A 24210-nucleotide genomic window follows, 5' to 3' on the forward strand; every position below is an offset into this window, starting at 1 on the left:
CCTTCTAGTGATGATAGGCGCTAGTTAGTGACTACTCAGTGTGTAATACCTAGAAGATACTTTATTTATATAAGATCTTTTGATTCAAGCATCAACTCTAATGAGATACAGAGAAAATAAGATTCATTTTGGAGGAGGAAATTACAGCCTGTGGTTTAGAGCATGGGCTCTGGGTCCATTCTGACTAGTTTGCCTGCTGCCAGCTGCGTTAGTATGGACGGTTACTTAACCTTTCTGTGTCTTAGTATATTAGGTAGCTATTGCTACGTAGCAGTTGTCTGAAAACTGCATTAAACATGTATTTTCTGTCAGGAAGTTGCTCTCAAGAGTTGTCCAAGGGCTGCAGTTATCTGAAGGCTTGACTGGAGCTGGGAGATCTGCTTCCAGGGTGGTTTGTTCACATGGCTGACAGTGTAGTGCTGGCTCTTGGTGAGACGCCTCAGTTCTTTTCTCTGTGAGCACCTCCTGATGGCTACTTGAGTGTTCTCGTAACATGTAGCTGGCTTCCCCCAGAGTGTGAGCACATCAGGAGAGATGGAAGCCATCCTTTCTGGGACCTAGCCCCAGAAATCAAATAGCATCATTTGTACTACATTATATTCACTAGGAGCATATTCAGGAGGAGAGGAATTGGGCACCATCTTTTGAAGGAAGAAGTATCAGACTTTGTGGACACTGTAAAAACCACCACACATAGTTTTACTACTATGGAGTCCACTTCCTGAGCTTGTTGTGGATACTGAGTTTATCCACTGAAGCAGTTAAAACAGTGTTGGTCATGTACCATATATTTAATAAACATTAAGTTGTGCGTCTCAATTGTGGCAGCCCATAAGAATTGTCTGGGAAGCTTTGAAAAATCCCAGAGATCACTACATCCTAGACAGATTATATCATCATCTCTAGAGGTGACACACAGGGATCCAGAGTTTTAATGCAACCTTCCATCCCCATGCTTATGTACCAGTTTATCCTCAGCCCTTGGTCCCACCCGTTGGTTTCCTGGTTATATAAAGATGAACCATTTAGTGTGATTTCCTTCAAGTTTTTAACTTTTAACCTCAAAGTTAACCCCTTTATTCTACTGTCCCTGTTTCCTAAATAAAAAATTACAAAAGTTACAGAAGAGTGAATGCACCTACCTGCCTAATGATTAAGGAGGAGTAAGGAAAGGGGGGAAAGTGAGTTCCAGTTTGGAGTTAAATGAAAATTTCAAAAATCTTGCCCAAATTAATTGAAACTGCTTGAACTTTTGGTGGTTGTTCTGCCTGGTAAATCACACAAAATGGACCAAATCTTCCAGAAATTCATCAAGAATATTTTTGGAATAGCTATCAATTATCAATTTTTATTTTTTGAAATGTTTTATATAATTTTAATGAAAGTGTGAGCCTGCAAATATTGCATGTTACAAATAGTACAGGACTCTTTTATATGAAATCAGTGATTAAAATTTTTTTAATCATAAATTAAGGTAAAGGCATTGTTTCCTCCCAGTTGGCACGGTGGTAAAGAATCTGCCTGCTAATGCAGGAGCTGCAGGAGACATAGGCTCGATCCCTAGATCAGGAAGATTCCCTGGAGGAGGAAATGGCAACCCACTCTAGTGCTCTTGCCTGGAAAATCCCATGAGCAAGAGGAGCCTGGCAGGCCCCAGTCCATGGGGTCTCCAAGAGTCGGACGTGACTGAGCAACTGAGCATACACACCCGCAAAGGCATTGTTTGATATTTTATTGCTCACATAGAAAAGTAAGATACTGTCTTGTGAACAGTGAGCCTTCAGGTTTATTAGAGGAATAGAGCAGGTACACAGAAAGCCAGGATATAGAAAACAAAGTGAGTCTGAGGGGAAGAATCCTTACTAAATCAGATGATAAGAAGGGTTTATGAAAGAAGGAAGTGATACTTGAACTGGGACTTTTGGAGGGCTGGTAGAATGACCACAAATGATGTGTGCTTTAGGAAGAAAGGATTACAAAAACAAACGTGTTTGGAAAACAGAGGTACGTGATTGCAACAGTGAACATAGTGTGTGTTAGGGAAGAGGGAGGAATGAGTGGTTAACGCAATGGGTTTGGTGGTTTGTCAGTAACATTTAAGTGACACGTTCTTAAGTAATTTTATTACTTGATAAAATTCATCATATTGCTTTTAACATTTTCCTTTATTTAAAGAAATATTTTTGTCAGACTAATATGTGCATATGGTTTTATTAAAAAATTAAATAAAGGAGAAAGATTTACATAGTAAATCCCTAAACATGCTTTGGCTGCCCTAAATTTTCTTTCCCAGAGGAAATCAGTTTTCACTTGTCTAGCTGTTCTTTTGATATTTCCTTCCATTTGATAATATAATGTTTTATCTTGATTACTTCCAGATGTTATCTCTTTGTTTCTGCTTAGTGCAAAATTAGCTATGTTACTCTGTTATTTACTCCAGTATCATTCTACCGCAATTTTAGCTGATAATTTTTGTATGTATTTAATTAAGGTATGCCTTGTTAGCACTACATAAGGGTGTGTACTTGTGTGAAGTGTATTGCCTGATGTTACTATCTCTTAGATTTATAGGGAATTGTCTGGATGAAAATAAGCTGCGTTTTTTAGATTGTTCCAATGCATCCACCATTGCCTGTTTTTTTCAAAATGTGAAATAATTTGTCAATTATTTATTTCTGGGGAGATTGCTCTTGGACCCTTTTTCTTCTTCTCTCATCTGAACCCCAGTAGTAGGTGTCACCCTGAGCCTCCTTCCCCGAAATCTTCCCAGACCTGCCCTTCCTGGCAGTCTTTTCTCTCTATTGTGTTGGACACTCAGCAGATCCCTTCAGCCTGGAAAATATTGTCTTTTGGTCTTGGAAATGTACCTGTATTATCTTTTATTGTTCCTGTAGAGGTTTGATTATTGTCTTTAAATTCTGTTTTCTATGAAATTTAATCAATTTTATTTTCTAACTTTATTTTAAAATTTTAGCCTTTGACTTTAATATCGAACATATTCATGCTCTATTATGTTTTCAAAGTACTTTGTTTTTCTTTCTGAGATACAAATAAGGCTTTTGGGGATGTTTGTTTATGTGGCTTTGGCGTGGTCTTCCTCCCCGCTGTATTTCTGTTTGTGGGATTTCTTTTTCTCTCTTTACTCAAACATATGAGGATCTTTGGCTGTCGAGATTTAGGAGTAGCATTTTGTACGTGGACCAGTGGGCTTGTCTACTGGTGTACTTCACTTCAGGAGGATTAGATGGTGGGGATAGAGGAAAATCTAGCTGTTTCATTGGGGAACCACAAATGTCAATATGTGGGCATATTTTTCTCTTCAGCTATTGAGTTCCTTGAGCAGGAGTAGGAGGGAGATGGGAAGTATGCTAATGGGCCTGTTATTTATTAGCACATTTTCACTCATCGTCACGTTTTCAGCTGTTTCCTCACTGTAGACCTTAGCTGTTTCAGACGTCCAAGAATCCACTGACGTTATGCAGAGCCTAAACCTCAGCACTCTTGCCTGCTGGCTCACTTGCCTGGGTGCTGGGGTGGTGGAGGCTGCCTGAAGCTTGACAGGCTTTCATGCAGTCTGTTTTCAGTCCTTTGCATTCACTTCCAAATGGCTTTGAAATCTCCTCTCCTTCTGTCTTCTCTGCTGTTCTTTTTTTGCCCATGGGTGCTTACACTTTTTAAGCATCATTTTACTGTCATGTAAGTAGGGTTTTGGGAAGAATATGTGATCAGTTTGTCTCTTTAAATGGACATTCTCCTTTACCTTTCACCCATCCCATGCTTGATTTTAAATGGGGAGAATTTTATAATAGCAGCTGTGTAAACAATGTGTGAGAGTTAAGTGCCTCTGAATTTTAGCTTATGAGCTTTGATAATTTAGATTGTATCTGTTTTTCGTAAGAAAACCACTCTAGTAACACTATCTTAATCAGCATAATGCCTGATTGTAAAGAAAGCTTATTTCATTTGCTGACTTGGTGCTTGAGCCTTGCACTATTTTTTTTTTCCTTACGTGAGGAATTCACTAGGTAAGTTTGAGTTAAGGCTGTCTTTTGTCTATTCTATATCATAGTGTCACTGGCATTGTTTGATGTGAGCTGAATGGTTTTGCCTTGCAAATTATAATGTACTAGTTATTAAGTCATTACCCCTTGGGGTAGTAAGAGCACCATAGGAAAAATGAAATATTTCCTTCCCTAGGTTCATTCCTTCTTACTGAGAAGTTCTTTCCTTTCAAAATTATTAAACTCACACATTTGTTTCTATGAAAAACAATCATTATATTAAACTCCAAGTCTAAGCCCTTTGCATTTTCAGTGTGTGCCTTTTAGGTTTTCTATAAGCAATGCTAAGTATATAAATTATGCATTTTGTCCTGGGTGAAGACCTAAACACAGAGCAGAATTAAAGCATTGCCATCTGCCCAAGCTGCCAGTCACTCAGATGTGTGAAACCTCTACTGGAATAAATTGAAAATGTGGTGCCAGGAAACGCAGGTTTCCACACATGACTTTATACATTTTTATGATATTCCAGTTAGTTCTGCTTCCATCCAGATCCACATGACAGGAAAAAAAGCCTTTCTTATTTGTAATTCCCTGTGATCTCTAAGGTTGTAGATCCTAATAGCTAGATGATTTTTGGTTTACTAAGTACATATAAATATTTTCCTCTTAATGGCCTTTGACATTGTGAGATAGTGTTAAGTAATGCGTGGGATTATGCAAATTTGGAAAGGTCAAGACTGAGCAAAATTATTCTGCATTAGAACAACTGGTCTTGAGGTATGTTTGTGTTGTGAATGTGCATGTATGTAAATTTGCTGAAATCTTCATTTACTCTTGTCTTTTCAGCTGTGTTCTCTTTATCCTTGATGACTTACACCTTTAAAAATTTCTGTCATCTTAGCAAGATATGAAGAGGAAAAGTAGATAAACTCATCTTTAATGGAAAGTTCTCTTCTAACCTTTTCCTACACTGGATTTTAAAGTCAATAGAATTGCCTTATTCTTTCTTGAGATACAATGTACATACCATAAAACTGACCTTTTTTAACGTGTACAATTTAAAGTGGTATTTAATGTATTCAGACAGGGCAATCATCACTACTATCTGGTTTTAAAATATTTTTATCATTTCAAAAGAAACTCCAAGCCTATTAGCATATACTCCCCATTCCTTCCCAACTTCTCCCCTCCTCTCCTACTAGTCAAAGGCAAACAGTAATCTACTTTCCATCTATATAGGTTTGTCTGTTATGGCCATTTCTTATAAATGGAATCACACAATATATTGTCTTTTGTGACTGTCCTCTTTCACTTAGCATAAGTTTCAAAATTCATCCGTCTTGGAACATAAGCAGTGTGTTGTTCTTTTATGGCTAGGTAGTATTTTATTGAACGACTATACTACACTGTATTTAGTTATTCACCAATTGATGGGCATTTGGGTTGTTTTCACCTGTTGGCTCATAGGAATAATGCTGCTATGAACGTTTATTTACAAGTTCTTATATGGACATATGTGTTAATTTCTCTGGAGTATCTATCTAGGAGTGAAACTACTGAGCCAAATGGTGACTTTAACATTTTAAGAAACAAGTTTCCAAAGTAGCTGCACGATTTTGCATTCTCATCAGCAATTAATGGAAGTTTCTTTACATCATCAACAATACCTGTTATTGTCTGTGTTTTTCACTTTCATTATCCTCATAGTACAGGCAGTAGTTTTGTAATAACATGAAAATTATAGGCTTGAAGGGGGAAAAGAGAGATCCAGAAGCTCCAGGGCCATAAAAATAATGTCTGTTGGGGGTTTTGGAAATGAATTATCACAAACTGAGTGAAATCTTCAGTAAATTCTGCACTCTTCGTGAATGCTTTCATGAAGAAGTCTTATTTAGATTGAGCTGGAAGAGGAAAAGAGAAAACAGCCAACAAGGGACTTACTGAAAGAAAAAAAAAAAAGCTAAAACAACCTGTATCAATAAAATCAATTCATAAAGTACTGAAAATTTGTTTATTGTTTAAATGGTATCAGTTTGAAGGGATGCCAAGTGACCAGCTTGCTAGCCACCTCCAGCTCTACCTGAACCATGTTAAGCTTTGCCTTGAGCCCCTGCTTTGCTGAGCCCATGAGCATAGTCAACTTTTACACTGAGTCCATAAACAATTTGAAGACTTCAGGGGAAGAAGGGGACATCCAAAATAACCTTAAATAACTCTGGGTAATGGTTTAAGTCACAGGACATTAAATAAGTCCAGTCCACTTACAGCTGAGCAATAGTGTCAGCTGGTTCAGTAGTGGGGATTAGGTAGAACAGTAGTAACACTATTTGCACTGAAACTACTTACTTACTGTACTTTGCCCACTTACTATAGCACTAGCTTTATGGAGAAAGCCAAGTTTTATTGGCAGCAATATTGCCCGTAGTTTTGAAGATTAGCGTCATTGTGGGAGGCTGCCCTCCTATATTGGAATGATAGCTTTTCCCATTCTCTGGTGTGTAGACGTTCCTACATTATAAAGAAAATCTTCAGCTGTTACACCCTTGTGTCTCACATTTAGCCTAGATGTGAGCTCCCAATTTTGCTATATGGATCGATTATTTAAATGCTTGCTATGTTTTTAATTGATGTCTTCATCCCCACTGACAGGCATTCAGTGAATGTCTGCAGCATAGATTTGCTGATGTACTACTTGGTGTCACTGAGCATTAGTTTTTGGTTATAGGACTGAAATGTAAAGCATCATCTAGTTCTTGTTTTTCCTGTACCCTTTACCTTTGCTTTCACAGGCAGGTCCATTCTGGGAGTGGCAGTGTCAGTCTAGATACAGGCTAATTTGGCAATAAACATAACTCTACATCTTGCAGGAGCTAATCAGAATGATAAGATTTGTAGTTTTATTAATAACGTCTAAGAACAGGTTGTCACTTATTAATTTTTATTAGTTACTTTATCATTCTGCCCTTTGAGAAATTTGTGTGAGGATTTGAGAACTTGGTCATGGGCAAGGGTTGCAAGAGAACTGTAAAAATATAACTTCTCCTTTCACATGGAAAAATACCAATTGCATTAATCATAAGATAGAATTATGTATATAAACTTCTCATCACTCTAAAAAGACATGGTTCCACTCATGAGAAATGAAATGCAGAGGTAAAACTCAGTCTAGTCCAGGATAGCTGGCATATTATGATAATTTTCCCCATTCTTCTGCATGTTTAGAAAGAAACAGAATTCGTGTTTTGTTTATTCTTAGTTGTTTTATGAAGCATTTTGTGCCCAGAAATTAAGTCTTTTATTAAAATGCTGTTCCCCACATATACCCTGGGACCTAAGATGTTATATTTGATTGTAAATAAATGGAGATTCCTACTCCCAGTAGTAGTTTCCTGCTACTCCTCACCAGTTCTGCTTATTTATTTGTTGATTCAAGAAACATTTGTTAAGTATTGACATATTTGAGACAGTGCTAGATTCTGTGTGATAGTGATACTCATAAGGGAGCTTTGTAGGCATGCACTGGTCAGACTGTGCTCTGAGGTCAGACTGCCAGGAATTGAGTTGCAGCTTGGCTGCTTGGTAGTTGTATGAACATGGAAAAGTTACTGAATGTCTCTGTTTCAGTCTAGTCATCTCTAGCTGGAGATGTGTGAGATTGCTACTGCTGTTGCTGCTGCTGTGACACATTACCAGAAATATAGTGGCTTAAAACATCACATACTTGCCATCTCATTGTTCTATGAGAACTGTGTAGGCTCAGCTGGTTTCTCTTCTCCAGGTCTCACAAGGTCAAAACCAAGGTGTCAGCCCGAGTTCTTGCTTCCAGGCTCATTGAGTTTTGGGGAGCTTTCAATTCTAAGTGGCTGTGAGGCTGTGGTCCCTGATTTCTTGCTGGCTTCTCTTTCTGGAGGCGGTCCACATTCCTGAGCTAGTGGCCTTTCTCCAGCTTCAGAGTCAGCAGCAACTCACTGTTCTAATAGATTAGCAAATTTTCATAAATCCTTGTGTGAGCATTAATGAGGAAATAAAAAGCTACTGCAATAATCTGGCGCCATGAAGCTAAATATTTTGGTTCTTTTAATAGCTGACCTTACCATGGCCCTGAGATATATTGTAGTAGAGATTAACATTTTGCCAATTGTTTTTTTTTTTTTTTTTTTCTATTTGAGGCTAAGATTGTATGTACGGTATAACTTCCTGGCCATCAAAAAGTCAAAGCACATGACAAGCACTTGGATGAATGTCTAGATAAGTGTAGGGTGCCATCCCGTGATTAGGTCCATTATTGCTGATTATGATTGTAATCTCTTTTTAATGAGAGCAAATACTTGTCACATGCTTCAGTGTTTGCTACCTAATCTGGAACAGAAGTTCTGGTTGTACAGTTTTCTTCAGCTGCTGAGTCATTTACCTGTATACCACACATACTGTGTGCTAGTTTTTTGTTCATGGTTTAGCTTAAAAAAAAAGGGGGGGGAGGTCACATTCAGCCAATAATGAAAATCTTGTAAGAAACATGAAAATTTGAAATGGCACTTTCACTAATAGGAAAAGTTAGTTCTTCTCCTAGGAAAAGATTGATATTAAGGAAAATGATGACTGTTTCAATTATTAACCATTATTCCATGTACAAAGTTTTTTTAAGCTCTTTGGGTTCATAAATTATACACATCCTGATTTTTATTCCAATTCAGTTCTAGAAGTAACCACACTTTTCTGAAATGGTTAAAATATTTTAATATATCTGCATTGTGCAGTGCATAGCCGCTCAGTCGTGTCCCTCTTTCCCCAAATAGAATATGCTTAATGAAAACATGATGTTCATTTTTTTTAGCGCTATATCCCTGGTGTTAGAGACAGTCAGACACACAGAAAGCGGGTGATCAACATCACACATAGTATGGATAAGTATACATTAGGAATAAGTGTGCCCAAGATAGAAGCACTGCTCATTCTTATTTATGATGTGAGACCTTGAGACATTGTCATAACCAATATCAATGTAAGGATGTGAATGAATACGATACCCTTTTTTATATTTAGGTATCAGTGAATCAATAAGTAATGCAAACAATGATAGTTATTATGAACGTTGTTTCTAGAAAACATCAAAAGGCATCTTCTTAGGCACATTTGCACTCATACTTGCCTACTCAGTGCTAGGCTGGACATTATAAATGTATGGAGCAGTTATTAATCTTATATGGAGAAAGTCTTATCTGTGGGATAGCTGCAGGTGGGCAGTAAAGGTGATATTTACCCCAGATTTCTGGAAAAGCAATATAAATTGCAGATTCTCAGTATTATTGTGGGTGCTAAGGTGCTTGAGTCGTGTCTGACTGTAACCTGCCAGGCTCCTCTGTCCACGGCATTCTCTAGGCAAGAATGATCGAGTGGGTTGCCATGCCCTCCTCCAGGGGATCTTCCCAACTCAGGGATCTTAACTCACATCTCATGTAATTATTTGGTATGAAAATAAATGTTATGCTAATAAAGTCTTTACTTCACTGCTGATATGTTTGAACGAAGATTCAGGAGGTAAATTATGACTCTTAAGGTCCACGTGTGGTGCACTGCTGTCAGAGCTGCTGAAGTAGAGTGAACCAGTGAATCTATCTTCCATCAGAGGAAGCGGGAATGCTTGTGGGCAGGAGGAGATAGATATAGTTTCCCCATCATACTTATTTTTGCTTTTGGAGACCATATTTAGTGATTTTTTTCATTCATGCCATGAAGGATTTCATGGTATTTTGTTAAGTTGGATATTCTCTGAATAGATGTCTCCCTTCCCATTTTTTGGTCAGCTTTATTTCCTGGGAAATTACTCGTTATATTTCAAAATAGTGGAAGTAAATCATCAAAGTACTGCTGCTTTTCAAAGATGTCATAAATTCCTAACTATTTTAAATATATATTTTTTTGATCTAGTGTCTTCACACATTGCCTGCCGTAGGGTTTGAAGTTTCATTTCAGAGCCAGAAGGGCGGCCAGATGTCCATTGTCAACACTGTTGGAAAGCCGTTGCTTATACCCTGAAATGCTGGGAATTAATCCACATTTTAGAAAGAGAGCACACTCCCATGAAAACATCCAGACTCACTTTGCCTTAGTCACCATAAGGAAAAAAAGGCCAATAGGAGTACATTTTGTGTTAGTTTCTTTTTTAAATTTTATTTTATGTATGTATTTTGACTGTGCTGCCTCTTCCTTGCTATGCGGGCTTTTCTTTAGCTGTAGCCAGCGGGGTCTACTCTCTAGTTGTAGAGCACAGGCTTCTTAACGTGGGGGCTTCTTCGTGGATCACAGGCTTTAGGGCATGTGGGCTCCAGTACTGTGGCTCTCGAGCTCTAGAGCCCAGGCTCAGTAGCTATGGTGCATGGGCTCAGTTGCTCAGCAGCATGTGGAATCTTTCCAGATCAGGGGTCAAACCTGTGTCTCCTACATTGCCAGGTAGATTCTTTACCCTAAACCACCAGGGAAGCCCCTCTTAGTTCATATTTATCTTTATAATATCAAGGTGTGAGAAATGGATAGTTATCAATTTATTTTTAATCACTCCAAACAATTATTTCCATTTCTTATGTATTCCTACTAGACAAGATCATCAGTCAGCTCAATTCAGTTCAGTCGCTCAGTCGTGTCCGACTCTTTGTGACCCCATGAATGGCAGCACGCCAGGCCTCCCTGTCCATCACCATCTCCCGGAGTTCACTCAGACTCACATCCATCGAGTCCGTGATGCCATCCAGCCATCTCATCCTCGGTTGTCCCGTTCTCCTCCTCCCCCAATCCCTCCCAGCATCAGAGTCTTTTCCAGTGAGTCAATTCTTCCCATGAGGTGGCCAAAGTACTGGAGTTTCAGCTTTAGCATCATTCCTTCCAAAGAAATCCCAGGGCTGATCTCCTTCAGAATGGACTGGTTGGATCTCCTTGCAGTCCAAGGGACTCTCGAGTCTTCTCCAACACCACAGTTCAAAAGCATCAATTCTTCGGTGCTCAGCCTTCTTCACAGTCCAACTCTCACATCCATACATGACCACTGGAAAAACCATAGCCTTGACTAGACGGACCTTAGTCGGCAAAGTAATGTCTCTGCTTTTGAATATGCAATCTAGGTTGGTCATAACTTTTCTTCCAAGGAGTAAGCGTCTTTTAATTTCATGGCTGCAGTCACCATCTGCAGTGATTTTGGAGCCCAGAAAAATAAAGTCTGACACTGTTTCCACTGTTTCCCCATCTATTTCCCATGAAGTGATGGGACCAGATGCCATGACCTCCGTTTTCTGAATGTTGAGCTTTAAGCCAACTTTTTCACTCTCCTCTTTCACTTTCATCAAGAGGTTTTTTAGTTCCTCTTCACTTTCTGCCATAAGGGTGGTGTCATCTGCATATCTGAGGTTATTGATATTTCTCCCAGCAAGATCATAGTACAGTGGAAAATGACACAATAATATGCAACATGCCACATCTTTATGGATTATCAAAATATTTGGATATGATTTTTTTTTTTAAAGTGTTTTCCCAGTGGTTCAGTATAAAGAATCTGCCTGCCATTGCAGAAGACACAGGTTCAATCCCTGGTCCAGGAAGATTTCACATATCACTGAGCAACTAAGTCCCATGTGCCACAGCTTTTGAGCCTATGCTCTGGAGCCTGGAAGCTACAACTGCTGAGCCCACGTGAAACGGCTGCTGAAGCCCTCATGCCCTAGAGCCTGTGCTCTGCAACAAGAGAAACCACTGCAATGAGAAGCCTGTGCACCCCAGTTAGAGAGTATCCCCTGCTCACTGCAACTAGAGAAAAAAACAGCCAGCACAGCCAAAACACAATTAATATGAGTAATTTCTAGTATCAAGAGATCTGTTTGCCCTGAAATTATAGTTTACTGGATTACATTGTTTGTGATCAATAAGAAATAGAGTTATTCCAGTTATAAATAGAATGTTCTCCAATATGATTCTACCAAAGATGGAACATCTATACACTTTCAGAATTGCTATTTTTGACAGCATCACTTATTCTAACATTCATAAGGCTCAAATGGGTTCTTATTAAAAGACATTTCACTGAAACCTTACTGTATCCATAAAACCAAGGTAATGAAGGTAAAGCAAAACATTACTTTGCTTATTTAACAAACACTTAACATAGCACTTAGTATGTGCCACTTACTTTGTTTTAAATACTCTACAACTGTCAACTCATTTAATCCTCATCACAACCCTGTTTCATAGTTGATATTACCCTTAAAAATAAGGAAACAGTGCAGTGAAGAGTCTGAGGTCACAAAAGTACTAGGTAGCAAACCCTGCTTTCTAGCCTGCATTCTTACCCTGTGATCTGCAGCCGCTGTCAGTGGCCATCTATGACTTTCTGTGTTTTCACTTCCTGACATTGACGTTACCTATGTATCTGTAACGCTGACACTCCTCTTCCTTTGCATCTTACTTGCCTCACTTTTCTGTCTCTTACACCATTGAATTGCTGGAGCAGCTGGCCTATCTTAATTAAAGAATCCAATGTGTGTTAAATACTCAGTTCAGTTCAGTCGCTCAGTCATGTCCGACTCTTTGCAACCCCATGAACCACAGTATGCCAGGCCTCCCTGTCCATCACCAATTCCCAGAGTCCATGCAAACCTGTGTTCATTGAGTCAGTGATGCCATCCAACCATCTCATCCTCTGTTGTCCCCTTGTCCTCCCGCCCTCAATCTGTCCCAGCATCAGGGTCTTTGCCAATGCGTCAGCTCTTCGCATCAGGTGGCCAAAGTATTGGAGTTTCAGCTTCAACATCAGTCCTTCCAATGAACACTCAGGACTGATCTTTAGGATGGACTGGTTGGATCTCCTTGCAGTCCAAGGGACTCTCAAGAGTCTTCTCCAACACCACAGTCCAAAAGCATCAATTCTTTGGTGCTCAGCCTTCTTCACAGTCCAACTCTCACATCCATACATGACCACAGGAAAAACCATAGCTTTGACTAGACGGACCTTTGTTGGCAAAGTAATGTCTCTGCTTTTTAATATGCTGGCTAGGTTGGTCATAATTTTCCTTCCAAGGAGTAAGCGTCTTCTAATTTCATGGCTGCAGTCACCATCTGCAGTGATTTTGGAGCCCAGAATAATAAAGTCAGCCACTGTTTCCCCATCTATTTCCCATGAAGTGATGAAACCAGATGCCATGATCTTAGTTTTCTGAATGTTGAGCTTTAAGCCAACTTTTTCACTCTCTTCTTTCACTTTCATCAAGAGGCTTTTTAGTTCTTTTCACTTTTTGCCATAAGGGTGGTATCATCTGCATATCTGAGGTTATTGATATTTCTCCCGGCAATCTTGATTCCAGCTTGTACTTCTTCCAGCCCAGCGTTTCTCATGATGTACTCTGCATATAAGTTAAATAAGCAGGGTGACAATATACAGCCTTGACATTCTCCTTTTCCTATTTGGAACCAGTCTGTTGTTCCATTTCCAGTTCTAACTGTTGCTTCCTGTTCTGCATACAGATTTCTCAAGAGGCAGGTCAGATGGTCTGATATTTCCAGCTCTTTCAAACTTTTCTAGTTTATTGTGATCCACACAATCAAAGGCTTTGGCATAGTCAATAAAGCAGAAATAAATGTTTTTCTGGAACTCTCTTGCTTTTTCGATGATCCAACAGATGTTGACAATTTATCTCTGATAGATTGTCATCATTCCCTGGAAGTATTTTCTGTAAAAAGATTTGTTTGTCCCTCTGATAGAAAGTAGTATACAGAATTACTTAAGATAGCAACTTTACTATTTAAATATTGACAAAACAAATCTCTGAGAATTGAGGGAAACATTTCACATGTCTGCCTGTGAATTTTGGCACATTGCTGGATGTTTTTGGCTTCATACAAGGTTATTGGGGCTTCCCCAGTGGCTCAGTGGGTAAAGAATCTTCCTTCAGTGCAGGAGACATAGAAGACTAGGGTTTAATCACTGGGTCAGGGAGATCTCCTGGAGGAGGAAATGGCAACCCATTCCAGTATTCTTGCCTAGAAAATCCTGTAGGTAGAGGATCCTGGCAGGCTACAGTCCAAAGGGTTAAAGAGTTAGATATGCTCAATCCAACTGAGCAACTAGGCACACACAAAGTTATTAGACTTTTGTTTGAAGCATATATCGAATTCTAAACTCTGTGACAAGTGGGTGATTAAAAAGCTGCTTAAAAATTTAAAGATTCTTTCCATTTAGTTTGGTGTCACTCATGGTGATCCGGGTAGGTCTCTTACATCAAGTTTTTTCAACCAAGAGATTCTTGTTTTTAACAGACTTGAACAACAGACTGGTTCCAAATAGGAAAAGGAGTATGTCAAGGCTGTATATTGTCACCCTGCTTATTTAACTTATATGCAGAATACATCATGAGAAACACTGGACTGGAAGAAGCACAAGCTGGAATCAAGATTGCTGGGAGAAATATCAATAACCTCAGTATGCAGATTACACCACCCTTATGGCAGAAAGTGAAGAGGAGCTAAAAAGCCTCTTGATGAAAGTGAAAGAGGAGAGTGAAAAAGTTGGCTTAAAGCTCAACATTCAGAAAACTAAGATCATGGCATCCGCTCCCATCACTTCATGGGAAATAGATGGGGAAACAGTAGAAATAGTGTCAGACTTTATTTTGGGGGGCTCCAAAATCACTGCAGATGGTGACTGCAGCCATGAAATTAAACGATGCTTACTCTTTGGAAGAAAAGTTATGACCAACCTAGATAGTATATTCAAAAGCAGAGACATTACTTTGCCGACTAAGGTCCGTCTAGTCAAGGCTATGGTTTTTCCAGTGGTCATGTATGGATGTGAGAGTTGGACTGTGAAGAAGGCTGAGCACCGAAGAATTGATGCTTTTAAGTTGTGGTGTTGGAGAAGACTCTTGAGAGTCCCTTGGACTGCAAGGAGATCCAACCAGTCCATTCTGAAGGAGATCAGCCCTGGGATTTCTTTGGAAGGAATGATGCTAAAGCTGAAACTCCAGTACTTTGGCCACCTCATGGGAAGAGTTGACTCATTGGAAAAGACTCTGATGCTGGGAGGGAATGGGGGCAGGAGGAGAAAGGGACAACAGAGGATGAGATGGCTGGATGGCATCACTGACTCAATGGATGTGAGTCCGAGTGAACTCCGGGAGATGGTGATGGACAGGGAGGCCTGGCGTGCTGCGATTCATGGGTTTGCAAAGAGTCAGACACGACTGAACGAATGGACTGAACTGAACTGAAGGCAAAAATGAAATGGAAGATCTGCTATGGATAAAAGTCCAGCCATTATCTTAATTTGTGGCAAGAAAACACAGAATTGAAATACCAACCTATTTTATTCACTGAATAAAAAGCTTGTGGTTTTTAGGATGTCTTGAATAAGTCAGTTATTCTTGAAAATTAAAATCAAATGCTTGAGGATCAAAGAAAAAGCAGAAATACCTCTTTATAATGTCACATCTCAGTCCCTGGGAATGATTTCTGAATTAAATGTTGGGATGTATTGTACTTGTGTATCTTTTCTACTACTGTAAAATATACCTGAGAACAGTTTTTCTTCTTTTTTTTTTCCAGATGAGAGAAATGATGCTGAAGAGAGTAATTTAAGAGCCTTAATAGAAGAGCTGCCAGATACCCACTACTGCCTTCTCAAGTACCTTTGCCAGTTCTTGAGTAAAGTAGCCAAGCACCATGTGCAGAACCGCATGAATGTTCACAATCTTGCCACTGTATTTGGGCCAAATTGCTTTCAGTAAGTTGGTGAACTTTTGCTGTTAGTTTCATCACATGTCCCCTTTTCCTTTACAACTGCCTAAAATTATTGCGATGTAGAAGCATATTTCAGACTAAGAAGTCAACCAGTTTATATTGGAGAAATAAATACCAATTTTTGAGAAGGAAGCTATGCCTTTTTACAAAAGCATAATTTTTAATGTTTCAAACAACTTTATTTAAAATTCTGGGAATTAGTATTACTTTCACTAAAAACATATAAAAATCAGTTTTAAAAATTGATTAGAAAAAGAGGGAATTAATTTGATATAGTATGTAATTTTTTATGAATCATTGCTAATGGGTGGAAAGTAATAAGTGGAATATGTCAGTGACAGAAAAATGTAACTTCAGCTACATTTGTTTTCTAGGAATAGATTAGAAATAAACTAATCTCCTTGGTAGGTGCTATATCACTAGGCACAAGAACTTTTCATAAAGCTTTATATTTTCCCTGTTATTCCTCAAAGGTGTTTAATCATTAATACACGAAATATGATCTTGAAAACCAGAGACTTTGCTTTTAGCTTTCCTATCAATATTTCTGATATCAAACGCATTTCTTCCACTTATAAGGAAAGAGAAAGAACATTCACAGTTTAAAGCTCTGAGAAACTGTCATCAAGTTTTTTTTTTTTTAATAGTATATATCTGCTTATCCACTCCATTAATTTACAGACTCATTCAGCTGCGTGGAACTAGTAATAGTACAATCTTCAGAATGACTCTAAATATAAACTCTAGTTTAGATCATAGTGACTACAGGGTTGCAAGATATTTACAGTCTTCTGTGGAGAAAAGTTCCACCTAAAACAACTATCTCCTTTGTAATGTTAGAGAGTACAGTGTTTATTGAGTATAGTACTAAGTGCTGTACTCATTTATATGATTGAGTCCAAAGATGCAGAAGTGGTTTGTTTTGAAGTTCCCTTATTTAGGATAAGAAAAAAGTAGTTAGTTCAGTTCCTGTGACCACAGTTAGGTCAGTGACTATAGTCCATAAATGTTAATAAAAATCATTGGTAGAAAGTCTGCCATTTAAGGACAATTGAAATACTTTTCTTAATAACTTAGGCGAATACAATGTATACATTGTATGGTCAGTAGAATGAGATGGTCAGTAGATGAGGAGGATTTTTTTTCCAAAGGGGAAATCCTCATTAAAAGCTGTAAATTTTAGATAAAAGGTGATATTTTTAAGAAATCTACAATCATAAAGCTGGAAGAAAATATACCAGTAATATATGATTGGTGTTCTGGATACTAGACTTCTAGGTGACTCTTAATTACTATGTTTTCACATGTAATTCCAGTTACAGGTTATTAAATTTAGTTGACTAGGTAATATTATCATTGTGAAATACTCAAACACTGTAGAGGTATATTGAATAAAAAATATCCTCCCATTCCAACCTCTTCTCTCTAGAGAGAAAATTAGTAGCCGGGTGTGTATCCTTTTTGAACACAGCCATAAATCTATTTTAAAATATGAATGGGATCAAGGTGTGTATACTGTGAAGCTTGATTGTTTTTATGGTAACACTAGAACTTTTAATGTCAAAAGATCTATATACCTCATTCTTTTAACTGTTAGATAATGGGAATTTATTCTAACTTAGCTCTACCTCAATTGATGAAGGTTGAGGTTGTCAACTTTTGGTATTTAAACAGAATTATAGTGTACATCCTGAGAGTGATTCTTTATGTACATCTCTCTTACTGCTTTGTGGGAGTTCTTTAGGTCTTCTGGAAAATAATCTTTTGTCTGTTATAAACATTGCAAACGTTTTCTCCTATTCTGTTGTTTGTCATTTAGTTTTATTTATGGTGCTTTATAAATTTTTAAAATTTTAATTTAATGTATCAACTCTTGCTCTTTTTGCTTATTAGGATTTAGGTCTTAATAATATTTCTAAATAATATTAATTATGTTCTCTTGCTTAATAGTGATATAGCATAAAAATATTATAACATATTTTTCTTTTGTCACATTTATAGACTTTTTATGCTTAGGTTTTTGCTTTCTCTAGAATTATTTTTGTATGTATTGCATATGGATCCAGTTTGATTTTTCTTCACATAGATAGCTAATTGTTACCAGATCATTCATTGAGTAGTACATCTCTTTGCTAGCTTACCATACCAACTCAATCACATATTACTTTCCTGCATATATGAGTTTGTTTCTGGTGTTTGTATGGCTCCTTCCTGTTCTCCATAACTATACATTTACCCATTAAGAGGAATTTTGGAGTCTCCATGTCAAGTGGTATCTCATTGTGGTTTTGATTTGCATTTCTCTGATGACTAATGACATTGAATATTTTCTTATATGCTTATTGATCACTTGTATATCTTTGGAAAAATGTCTGTTCAGATCCTCAGACCCTTTTTAGTTAGATTTTTGTCTTTATGATTCAATTGTAAGAGTCCTTTGTATATTTTAGATATTAGTCCCTTATCAGATGTGGGATATGCATATATTTTCTCCTATGTTGTCTTCTCATTTTCTTAATTGTATCCTTTCAAACAGAAAATGTTTAATTTTGATAAAGTCCAATATATTTAATTTTTCTATTGTTACATATGCTTTTGGTATTGTATCTAAGGTTTTGCCTAACTTGTTAAGATTTTTTAAAAGAGCTTTATTGTTTTAACTTTTACACTTAAGTCTATGGAGCTAATTTGGAATTAGTTTTTGTGTGGTATAAGGAAGGAGTCCAGTTCCGTTCTTTTGCCTGTGGGTGTGCAGTTGTTTTAGTACCATTTGTTGAAAAGTGAATTGTCTTGGCACTCTTGTCAGAAATTGGTTAACTATATTGTTAGGGCTTATTTATGCACTTACAGTTTTATTCCATTGATATATGTCTATCCTTATGTGGTTACCACTCTGTCTTGATTCCTGTCACTTTTTAGTAAGTTTTGAATTCAAATAGTGTCCATCTTCCAACTTTGTTCTTTTTCAAGATTGCCCCTTTCATTTCCATAATTGTAGGGTCATATTGTAAATTTCTAAAAAAAAAAAAAAATTTCCAGCTTGGATTTTGATAGGAATTCTGTTGACTCTGTAGGTCAATTTGGGGAGTATTATTGCTAGGTTCAGAGAAGGCACTGGCGACCCACTCCAGTACCCTTGCCTGGAAAATCCCATGGATGGAGGAGCCTGGTGGCTGCAGTCCATGGGGTCACTAAGAGTCGGACACGACTGAGCAACTTCACTTTCACTTTTCACTTTCATGCCTTGGAGAAGGAAATGGCAACCCACTCCAGTGTTCTTGCCTGGAGAATCCCAGGGATGGGGGATCCTGGCAGGCTGCCGTCTGTGGTGTTGCACAGAGTCGGACATGACTGAAGTGACTTAGCATTGCTAGGTTAAGAATATTAAATCATCCAATCCATGAACATGGGATGTCTTTCTTTTTTATTTATTTTAATTGGAGGCTAATTACTTTACAATATTGTAGTAGTTTTTGCCATACATTCACATGAATCAGCCATGGGTGTACATGTGTTCCCCATCTTGATCCTCCCTCCCCTCTCCTTTACCATCCTATCCCTCAGGGTCATCCCAGTGCACCAGCCCTGAGAACCCTGTCTCATGCATCGAACCTGGACTGGCAATCTATTTCACATATGGTAATACACATGTTTCAATGCTATTCTCTTAAATCATCCCACCCTGGCCTTCTCCCACAAAGTCCAAAAGTCTGTTCTTTACATCTGTGTCTCTTTTCCTGTCTCACATATAGGATCATCGTCACCATCTTTCTAAGTTCCATATATATGCGTCAATATACTGTATTGATGTTTTCCTTTCTGACTTGCTTTGCTCTGTATAATAGGCTCCAGCTTCATCCACCTCATTAGAACTGATTCTAATGAGTTCTTTTTAATAACTGAGTAATAGTCCATTGTGTAAATGTACCATAGCTTTCTTTTTTTTTTTTTTTGGAGGCCAATTACTTTACAATATTGTAGTGGTTTTTGCCATACATAAACATGAATCAGCCATGGGTTTACATGTGTTCCCCATCCTGAACTCCCCTCCCACCTCCCTCCCCATCCCATCCCTCTGGGATATCCCAGTGCACCAGCCTTGAGCACCCTGTCTCAGGCATCAAACCTAGCCTGGTGATCTGTTTCAGATATCATAATATACATGTTTCAATGCTATTCTCTCAGATTATCACTTTCTCCCTCAAAGTCCAAAAGACTGTTCTGTACACCTGAGTCTCTTTTGCTATCTCACATACAGGGTTATCGTTACCCTCTTTCTAAATTCCATATATATGTGTTAGTATACTGTATTGGTGTTTTTCTTTCTGGTTAACTTCACTCTGTAAAATCGGCTCCAGTTTCACCCACCTCATTAGAACTGATTCAAATGTGTTCTTTTTAATGGCTGAGTAATACTCCATTGTGTGTATGTACCATATCTTTCTTATCCATTCATCTGCTGATGGACATCTAGGTTGCTTCCATGTCCTGGCTATTATAAACAGTGCTGCGATGAACATTGGGGTACACGTGTCTCTTTCAGTTCTCGGTGTGTATGCCCAGAAGTGGGATTGCTGGGTCACACGGCAGTTCTACTTCCAGTTTTTTAAGGAATCTTCACACTGTTCTCCACAGTGGCTGTACTAGTTTGCATTCCCATGAACAGTGTAAGAGGGTTCCCTTTTCTCCACACCCTCTCCAGCATTTATTGTTTGCAGATTTTTGGATGGCAGCCATTCTGACTGGGATGAGATGGTACCTCATCATGGTTTTGACTTGCATTTCTCTGATAATGAGTGATGTTGAGCATCTTTTCATGTGTTTGTTAGCCATCTGTAGGTCTTCTTTGGAGAAATGTCTAAACAGTTCTTTGGGCCATTTTTTGATTGGGTTGTTTATTTTTCTGGAATTGAGCTGCAGGAGTTGCTTGTATATTTTTGAGATTAATTCTTTGTCAGTTGCTTCATTTCCTATTATTTTCTCCCATTTTCACCTTGCTTATAGTTTCCTTCCTTGTGCAAAAGCTTTTGAGTTTAATTAGGTCCCATTTGTTTATTTTTGCTTTTATTTCCATTATTCCGGGAGTTGGGTGATAGAGGATCCTGCTATGATACGTCAGAGAGTGTTTTGCCTGTTTTCCTATAGGAGTTTTATAGTTTCTGGTCTTATGTTTAGATCTTTAATCCATTTTAAGTTTATTTTTGTGTATGGTGTTAGAAAGTGTTCTAGTTTCATTCTTCTACGAGTGGTTGACCAGTTTTCCCAGCACCACTTGTTAAAGAGATTGTCTTTTCTCCATTGCATATTCTTGCCTTCTTTGTCAAATATAAGGTGTCCATAGGTGCGTGGATTTATCTCTGGGCTTTCTATTTTGTTCTATTGATCTATATTTCTGTCTTTGTGCCAGTACCATACTGTCTTGATGACTGTGGCTTTGTAGTAGAGCCTGAAGTCAAGCAGGTTGATTCCTCCAGTTCCATTCTTCTTTCTCAAGATTGCTTTGGCTATTTGAGGTTTTTTGTATTTCCATACAAATTGTGAAATTGTTTGTTCTAATTCTCTGAAAAATACTGTTGGTAGCTTGATAGGGATTGCATTGAATTTATAGATTGCTTTGGTAGTATACTCATTTTCACTGTATTGATTCATCCAATCCATGAGCATGGTATATTTCTCTGTCTATTAGTATCCTCTTTGATTTCTTTCATCAGTGTTTTATAGTTTTCTATATATAGGTCTTTTGTTTCTTTAGGCAGAATTATTCCTAAGTATTTTATTCTTTTTGTTACAATGGTGAATGGAATTTTTCCCTTAATTTCTCTTTCTGTTTTTCTCATTGTTAGTGTATAGGAATGCAAGGGATTTCTGTTTGTAAATTTTATATCCTGAAACTTTACTATATTCATTGATTAGCTCAAGTAATTTTCTGGTAGTCTTTAGGGTTTTCTATGTAGAGGATCATGTCATCTGCAAACAGTGAGAGTTTTACTTCTTCTTCTTTTCCAATCTGACTTCCTTTTATTTCTTTATCTTCTCTAATTGCTGTGGCTAAAACTTCGAAAACTATGTTGAATAGTAGTGGTACCCTTGTCTTGTTCCTGACTTCAGGGGAAATGCTTTCAGTTTTTCACCATTGAGGATAATGTTTGCTGTGGGTTTGTCACATATGGCTTTTATTATGTTGAGGTATGTTCCTTCTATTCCTGCTTTCTGGAGGGTTTTTATCTTAAATCGATCTGAATTTTGTCAAAGGCTTTCTCTGCATCTATTGAGATAATCATATGATTTTTATCTTTCAGTTTGTTAATGTGGTGTATCACATTGATTGATTTGCAAATCTTGAAGATTCGCATCCCTGGGATAAAGCCCACTTGGTCATGATGTATGATCTTTTTAACATGTTGTTGGATTCTGTTTGCTAGAATTTTGTTAAGGATTTTTGCATTTATGTTCATCAGTGATATTGGCCTGTAGTTTTCTCTTTTTTTGGCGTCTTTGTCTGGTTTTGGTATCAGGGTGATGGTGGCCTCATAGAATGAGTTTGGAAGTTTACCTTGCTCTGCAATTTTCTGGAAGAGTTTGAGTAGGATAGGTGTTGGCTCTTCTCTAAATTTTTGGTAGAATTCATCTGTGAAGCCATCTGATCCTGGGCTTTTGTTTGCTGGAAGATTTCTGATTACAGTTTCAATTTCTGTGCTTGTCATGGGTCTGTTAAGATTTTCTATTTCTTCCTGGTTCAGTTTTGGAAAGTTATACTTTTCTAAGTATTTGTCCATTTCTTCCAAGTTGTCCATTTTATTGGCATATAGTTGCTGATAGTAGTCTTTTATGATCCTTTGTATTTCTGTGTTGTCTGTTGTGATCTCTCCATTTTCATTTCTAATTTTGTTGATCTGATTCTCCTCCCTTTGTTTCTTGATAAGTCTGGCTAATGGTTTGTCTATTTTATTTATCTTCTGAAAGAACCAGCTTTAGGCTTTGTTGATTTTGGCTATGGTCTCCTTTGTTTCTTTTGCATTTATTTCTACCCTATTTTTTCGAATTTCTTTCCTTCTACTAACCCTGGGGTGCTTCATTTCTTCCTTTTCTAGTTGCTTTAGGGTGTAGAGTTAGGTTATTTATTTGATTTCTCTCCTGTTTCTTGAGGTAGGCTTATATTGCTATGAACCTTCCCTTAGCACTGCTTTTACTGAATCTATAGGTTTTGGGTTGTTGTGTTTTCATTTTCATTCATTTCTATACATATTTTGATTTCTTTTTTGATTTCTTCTGTGATTTGTTGGTTATTCGGAAGTGTGTTGTTTAGCCTCCATATGTTGGAATTTTTAATAGTTTTTTTCCTGTAGTTGATATCTAATCTTACTGCATTGTGATAAGAAAAGATGCTTGAGATGATTTCAATTTTTTTGAATTTGCCAAGGCTAGATTTATGGCCCAGGATGTGATCTATCTTGGAGAAGGTTCTGTGTGCACTTGAGAAAAAGGTGAAATTCATTGTTTTAGGGTGAAATGTCCTATGGATATCAATTCAGTCTAACTGGTCCATTGTATCATTTAAAGTTTGTGTTTCCTTGCTAATTTTCTGTTTAGTTGATCTATCCATAGGTGTGAGTGGGGTATTAAAGTCTCCCACTATTATTGTGTTATTGTTAATTTCTCCTTTCATACTTGTCAGCATTTGCCTCACATATTGCGGTGCTCCTATGTTGGGTGCATATATATTTATAATTGTTATATCTTCTTCTTGGAGTGATCCTTTGATCATTATGTAGTGTCCTTCTTTTTCTCTTTTCACAGCCTATATTTCAATGTCTATTTTATCTGATATGGGTATTGCAACTCCTGCTTTCTTTTGGTCTCCATTTGCGTGGAATATCTTTTTCCAGCCCTTCATTTCAGTCCATATGCATCTCTAGGTTTGAGGTGGGTCTCTTGTAGACAGCATATATAGGGATCTTGTTTTTGTATCCATTCAGCCAGTCTTTGTCTTTTGGTTGGGGCATTCAACCCATTTACATTTAAGGTAATTATTGATAAGTATGATCCCATTGCCATTTACTTTGTTTTTTGGGGGGTTCAAGTTTATACATCTTTCCTGTGTTTCTTATCTAGAGAAGATCCTTTAAGATTTGTTGAAGAGCTGATTTGGTGGTGCTGAATTCTCTCAACATTTTTTGTCTGTAAAGCTTTTGATTTCTCCTTCATATCTGAGTGAGATCCTTGCTGGGTACAGTAATCTGGGCTGTAGGTTATTTTCTTTCATCACATACTTAAAAGTATGTCCTGCCATTCCCTCCAGGCCTGAAGAGTTTCTATTGAAAGATCAGCTGTTATTCTTATGGGAATCCCTTGTGTGTTATTTGTTGTTTTTCCCTTGCTGCTTTGTTTGATCTTTGTTAATTTAGTTAATATATGTCTTGGGGTGTTTCAC

At 37.7% G+C, this 24210-nt stretch overlaps 1 protein-coding gene across 4 annotated transcripts in view; it reads left to right on the plus strand.

The window, feature by feature from the left end:
- The window catches only part of FAM13A (family with sequence similarity 13 member A), a 313318-nt gene that overhangs the window by 24421 nt on the left and 264687 nt on the right, over positions 1–24210 (plus strand). For all 4 annotated transcript variants that reach the window (XM_052641719.1, XM_052641721.1, XM_052641720.1 and 1 more), the window contains exon 4: positions 15585–15762. In XM_052641719.1, coding sequence (XP_052497679.1) covers positions 15585–15762 — 178 coding nt within the window. The remainder of the gene's footprint in view (positions 1–15584; positions 15763–24210) is intronic.

This window comes from Budorcas taxicolor, chromosome 6, assembly GCF_023091745.1.
Source record: "Budorcas taxicolor isolate Tak-1 chromosome 6, Takin1.1, whole genome shotgun sequence".
Taxonomy (NCBI): Eukaryota; Metazoa; Chordata; class Mammalia; order Artiodactyla; family Bovidae; genus Budorcas; species Budorcas taxicolor.